Here is a 6,207-nt window from a genome sequence, read left to right on the forward strand (position 1 = left end):
AAACATTCACATTGTATAGATACACTCCTTCACCCATCAATCGTGGGAGAACAGAAGGACAGTGTTTGCACAGGGAGGCAGCCCAGGAGCAGGAGTGCATGGGAGGGCAGGACACAGGGCAGGGGTAACTACAGGGAGGAGGTGGGAAGAGAGCTGTTACTTTGTGGGGAACTGCAGTCAGTGTCATGAGACAAAATGTGCATGAACTGCTGTGTGGAAAATGAGTTTGCTCTGTAAACTTTCATGCAAATTACAATAAAATTTTTTTAAAAAAAAGTCTGACAATAACTAGGCATTCAGCATTCTAGATGAAGCAAGACTACACAGAGAAACTTCAAGAGCAGCGAGTCCTCAGAGTGACCAAGGAGGAAGCAAAGAAATCACAACTGGGACGAGGTTTTTCTGTAAGTCATTGGACATCAGTCCTCAGAGGGGAAAGATAAAGACATTCCTTCTAGGAATAAAACCGGCACAAACAGGAAAAGGCAGTTGCTAAGAAAAACACAGGAGCTCTGGTGGCATACTGTCTAAGCCGCTTGACTGCTAACCAGAAGGCTGGCGGTTCAAACCCACCAGCCACTCCTCAGAAGAAAGTTTGGGCAATCTACTTCCATAGAGATACTGCCTTGGACACCCAAGGAGAGGGCGGTGTGAGTCGAATTGACTGGATAGCAGTGAGTTCGGTTTTTTGGTAAGAAAAAACACTGCATTGGAATTTAGGAGATGACCCCTCGTCCCCCCTCAACCGCTCCTCCTTTAGTCCTCAATGTTCTCATCTGTCAAGTGAGGGGATTCAACTAGAAGATCAATGTCAAGATCCTACCCAATCTTAATGTTCTCTGATTCTGCTAAACAGAGTCCGGAAGAAGTCAGGACATCAGAACTTGGTATGTAATTTTGCTTTCATTTTCAATAATTAAAAATGTACCTTTTAACAAGAAAATTAAGTAACAGCTTAATAAAAGTCAAATCTTACTGACTTGTCATTTTTTCTGCATCTGTTTTCTGTCACTAAAGGGTCTAATGCCCAAGTCAAAATTCTGTTGAGACCAACATGGTGGCCACCATGAAAAAAGCCCATGTGCTGTGTGTCTTCAGGGAGTTATGTAACCTCCATCTAGGTTTCTTGGTACCATGAACCATTTAAAAACATAACAAAAATATCCACAATGACCAGTGAGGCACATTTAAACTATTAAACAACTATGATCAGTAATGTGTTTTAAAGATGAAAAGATTAGCTGTTCCTAAAATTTCCTTTTGTCTTTTTCCACAGTAGGATCAATCATCCTAGCCTTATCATTTATTTCCTAGCTAAAGCACCAATTGCTTTCTTAAGGTTTTATGGCTACATCTATTCCCTTGCCTGAACTTGGCTACCAGTGCACCTTCACATGAGGTGAGAGTCGGCTCTCTCCTCTGTTGGTAAGCGTGGTAGTTCAGTTTGTGTGTCAACTTGGCTGGGCCTGGTTGAGTGGCTGGGCAGCTGGATGGAGTATTCCCCATGATGAGACTGGTAATCAACTCCATGGTGGAATCTACTGTGAGCAGCTGAGTGGCTGCCTTAGGGATGTGGTCTGCTTCCTGAATATAAGGAGAAGCCTTTGAGAATGGTCTCTAGCCTATGGCACACTTGAACCCTGCATGTAGCCATGTCGTTCAGCAGCCTGCCATGCTCTGCCGACCTTGGGACTTACATTGGACTTGAATTAATGACCTGCTGTGTGGTTTGGTAACATCGGGATGGTGCCTTTTGACTTGTCAACCTTGAGCTTGGCAGCCTCAGCAGCCAGCAGCTGTCTGAGTGAAGAAAAGCCTCCAGCTTCAGTGGTCCGGGAGCAGGAGGCAGAGCTGGACCCTAAGGTTGAGAGACATTCACCCAGCCCCTAGAGCCTGGCACTTTGAACTTGGATGTAAAGCCTCCAAACTGTAAGAGAATAAACCGTTTGTTAAGGCCATCCCATTTGTGGTATATTCTTGTCAGAGCAGCAGACAAGAACAGTAAGCCTTTCCTTGGTCTGTGCCCACTTCCTTATGCTTAGAACCTGCACCTGCAAGAACGGGGGCTGCAAGCTCTCAAACAAACAGATGCATACAAAATTAACTTCTCACTTAGCCAAAGTTGCTCTGGTTGAGAACAGGTGACAAATCATATTAGGAGGAGGTGTTCATGTAAAGGTGTGTATTTCACCATAGAGATGTCATATTTGGGGCCACCGCTGAGACTAGACAGAATCTGTTCCACTTCTAACCAAGACTTCTATCTTCTTAAATTTAGGCATGACTAATGATAGCTCTACTAGCATAGTGCCTAAGGCATTTGATTGCTAACCGGAAGGCTGGCAGTTCAAACCCACCAGCCACTCCTCAGAATGAAGACGGGCAATTTACTTCCGTAGTGATACTGCCTCGGAAACCCAAGGAGGGGTCTCTATGAGCCGAGTCCAACTTGAGGGCACATAACAACAACAACAACGACGATAGCAAAGAGAAATACATTCCACTAGGGCAGAAAGGAGGTCCTATCAAAGGAATAAAAACAGACAGATGGAGCATTTAATCACCAAGAGCTATCTGGACTCTGGCATTAATATATAACAATCCTGAGGAAACACACCGAACGGGACAAAATCTCCACTAAAGTACACACACACACACACAATGGTGTCTCACCCACCACATTGTCAGTACAAAGAGAAGAGTGAGCAGAGTATCTCCTACTGTTCTTTGCACAGCCCACATTGTTCATCTCTCTTATTCCCAACAGACCAATGTGTGCTTTAGCAACATGTTTGCCCAATCAAACCACTGACTGAAATGAGTATACAGGAGTCAATCCAGGTGACCAAGTGCAGAAACACAGTGGCCCTTCCAGTTTTACTGATGTCACTTTTATTTTTCTTCTGTCATTTTTTGCCGAACTTTTCCCAACATTCACCTACTATGAAATACATGGTAAGCAAATTATCAGATATTTAATTTTACCAAATAACATCCAAATAGCTGACTTTGTACCACAATACCAAAAATGGGGTGATCTTCATTTGTAAAACTCACTTTGGTCATTAATACTGATTGCCCCATGCTACTATTTACTGACAGGCTCCAATTTGCATTTAATGGCTAAAAAATATGGGAATGGAAAATACACACCAAAAATACGTATGAGTAGGAAGAAATCATAGATCCCTATAAAACAAGGGTCTTAAAAGATGCATGAAAGGAAATGAGGTGGCCCTCCATTGTGCTATAAGGTCCTGAAGTCAGCATCAAAGCTTTAGGATTAAATATGTAAAAGGAAAGCACCACATGAAAACAAAAGGGTGAGATTGGAAATAAAGATCAAACTCATGAAAGGAAGAATCAAACACGACTTGTGGATGAATGTCAATGTTGTTACTTTTCTACCAAACTGACACCACTTCTTACAGAACGAATGGGAAACTGGGCAGACAATGCCATCCAGGGATAAACCCCACTTTAACGAAGGCTGAACGTGCGTGAGAACAGACTGAAACAATCTGATGTCAGTCTATGCAACTTAGGGTTTCTAGAAATAATTTTTACTTATTATGTAAGCACTGTACCTAAAAAGCTGAAACAGTTTTGGATTTTGTTCTTAATACAATGAAATAGGTGAAAAGTTTTTTGTGTAAAATGTAAGTTAAGAACAACAGAAGCTGTTTATTACAGATATCAATTCAAATGTTCTCTCTGAATAACAGCATTTCTGATTTTTACAAATTACCAATTGGTATAAAACTATAAATTAAAGATAAAGGCACTGGTAAAACCAAAAACCCCGTCAATAAATTCTCACTCTAAAACAAAACATTTAAAATGATTTAAAAACCATAGTATCATATAAAAGTAAGAGAAAAGTCAACAGAGAAGTATTAACACACAAAATATTCAACCACAATAATACAATTCTACAATTTACTAATACTGATGATTAACCTCCAATTACGTTTATCCCTTTCCCTCAATGAACTTACCCAACATTTTCCGCATCTTCATCACACTCAGCTTTGTATTTGCAAGGTCCACACTTGGAGTGTTTTCTGTGAACTTCTGCCCCAGACCCTTCCTCTTCTGTTGAAAAAGAAAAACCAGGTGTTGATCTTTCATCACTAGAAAACTGTATATGACTATGACATAGACTGAGGTCACCTTGTTTCTGAAATATAAGTAAATCATTTATGTTGTGCTAATAAAGTTCTTTCTACTAAACATCAGATTTTCAACCAAAAGTTAGCATCATTTCCAGATGTGTTTCATGTTTTTAGTCGCCATTATCCTGCTTCTGTTTTCAAGCTCTTGAAAACATTCACTTCCAAAATCTATCACTGCTTTAGTCCAGAAATCTTGCCTCCACAGAGCACAGTATATTCTCTGAAGAAAAGCAAGGACAGGTGCTAGAAAAATCACCTCTTCAGCTGTGTACACAGGAACACTGTAATAGATTTTGATAACTAACTGCTTTTAAGAGAAGTGCCACATACATTAAATAAGAGAGAAAAGATATGAGCAACAAATGGAGTCCCATGAGTGCCCTACAGGTACAAACAGGCCTGTGGATGCTGGTCAGCAGGCAAGTGCTTGAACCCAGGGCTGTGCCTAAACCCAGGGCTGTGCTTGAACCCAAGACTGCATAACCATCACCCTTTCCTCACATCCATTTCACACTTGCCTTTTAATGGCAGAGTTCAAAAAAAATACTTATCTCCAAAACTTAAAAGTAAAGGTGTCTCTTTACAAAGCACTTGCCCTTATTCTACTGTGCCACGGCCAAAAACACCTCGATGCAGAAGTATGTGGGTCTCCCACCATCCAGCATGAAAAACAGTGGATACCACGAGTCCCCGGTCAGCTCACGTCCCACACTCGAGGGGACCTCCCATTTATGGGGCTGGCCCAGAATGGATCTTATCCAGACACTCTCAACCTGGGCAGGGAGGTCAGTTCGGAGGCCACGTCAGGAATTTCAGGGTACTCAAGGGCTTTCCCAATTTGGTTATGGAAAGAACACAGTTCAAAGGCTCTCGATCAGTAAGGAAAGTGTTAAAAGAAAGGCCATAGAGCTAACAAACCTGTCTGTTAATGCGTCCAGCTTTGGAGCCAGCCTGCACTTTAAACAGAAATCATGCCCAAGCGCACATGCACACCTGCTAACCAAGTAGATTCCACCAATCATGACCCCAGGGGTTTATGAGGCCTCAGAGACACCATGTGAGCCAGGAGGACCAGTCGCCATGAGCTCACTAGCTTGTCCGCCAATCTTCCTTAGCCCTGCTCACTCACACTCCCTCAACAAAGGTGTAGCTACACGCACAGGACAAGTCATCCTGTACTGTGCTATATAATCAAATCCTGAGATCAACTTCCACTTCTTTAAAAAAAGAACAAAGACAGTTTCCTGATTCAATATCACACCACAGAGGCTAGAACACACAATCTCTCAAAATCCTTTCCAGCTCTAGAATTTATGATCTGATCATTCCCACATAATCATGGAGGGTCTGCTTGAACATGTTAGGTTTAAAGCCAATATTACTGTTCAACAGCTTTAATCTTTTTTTTTTTCGCTGAAATTGTCACTTCTTCTTCATGACAGTTCGTGTGTTCTCGAAAACCAAAACCAAACCAACTGCTGTTGAATCGACTCTGTCCAGAGTCCCCACTTGTTTCAGGGTAGAACTCTGCTCCACAGGTTTTCAATGGCTGTGAACTCTCCAAAGCAGATGGCCAAACCTTTCTGCTGAAGCATCCCAGTGGACTCGAACCGCCAACCATTCAGCTAGTAGCCAAGCACTCAACTATCTGCACCACCCAGGACTCCTCTCCTGCTCTGTCATAAAACACCAAACTCACTGCCATCAAGTTGATCCTAACTCATAGTGACCCCTACTGGGTTTCCAAGGCTATAAATCCTTACAGAAGGAGCCTGTCACATCTTTCTTCCACAGAACAGCCGGTGGGTTCAAACCACCGACCTTTTAATTAGCAGCCAGATGCCTTAACCACTACACCACCAGAGCTCCTGCTCTCCAGGCAACCTTTACTGTGCTCCCTGCTCTGACATTTTTGGAGTCTACGAAATCTGGAGTAAGGTTACAGATAAGTGCTGACAGGAGAGTAACTATAGTTATCATTTGTAGAAGTGTGAATTTTACTACAGTAGGAGCTCTGGTAGCATAGTGGCTA

The 6,207-nt window shown here is 42.3% G+C and overlaps 1 protein-coding gene across 1 annotated transcript in view; it reads right to left on the minus strand.

Moving 5' to 3' along the window:
* The window catches only part of LOC103205054 (tomoregulin-1), a 124,426-nt gene that overhangs the window by 51,416 nt on the left and 66,803 nt on the right, over nucleotides 1-6,207 (minus strand). Inside the window, exon 5 of the mRNA XM_007950320.2 lies at nucleotides 3,999-4,095. Coding sequence (XP_007948511.1) covers nucleotides 3,999-4,095 — 97 coding nt within the window. The remainder of the gene's footprint in view (nucleotides 1-3,998; nucleotides 4,096-6,207) is intronic.

Source organism: Orycteropus afer, unplaced genomic scaffold (assembly GCF_000298275.1).
Source record: "Orycteropus afer afer isolate SDZICR_OR568_19922 unplaced genomic scaffold, OryAfe1.0 scaffold00267, whole genome shotgun sequence".
Classification (NCBI taxonomy): domain Eukaryota; kingdom Metazoa; phylum Chordata; class Mammalia; order Tubulidentata; family Orycteropodidae; genus Orycteropus; species Orycteropus afer.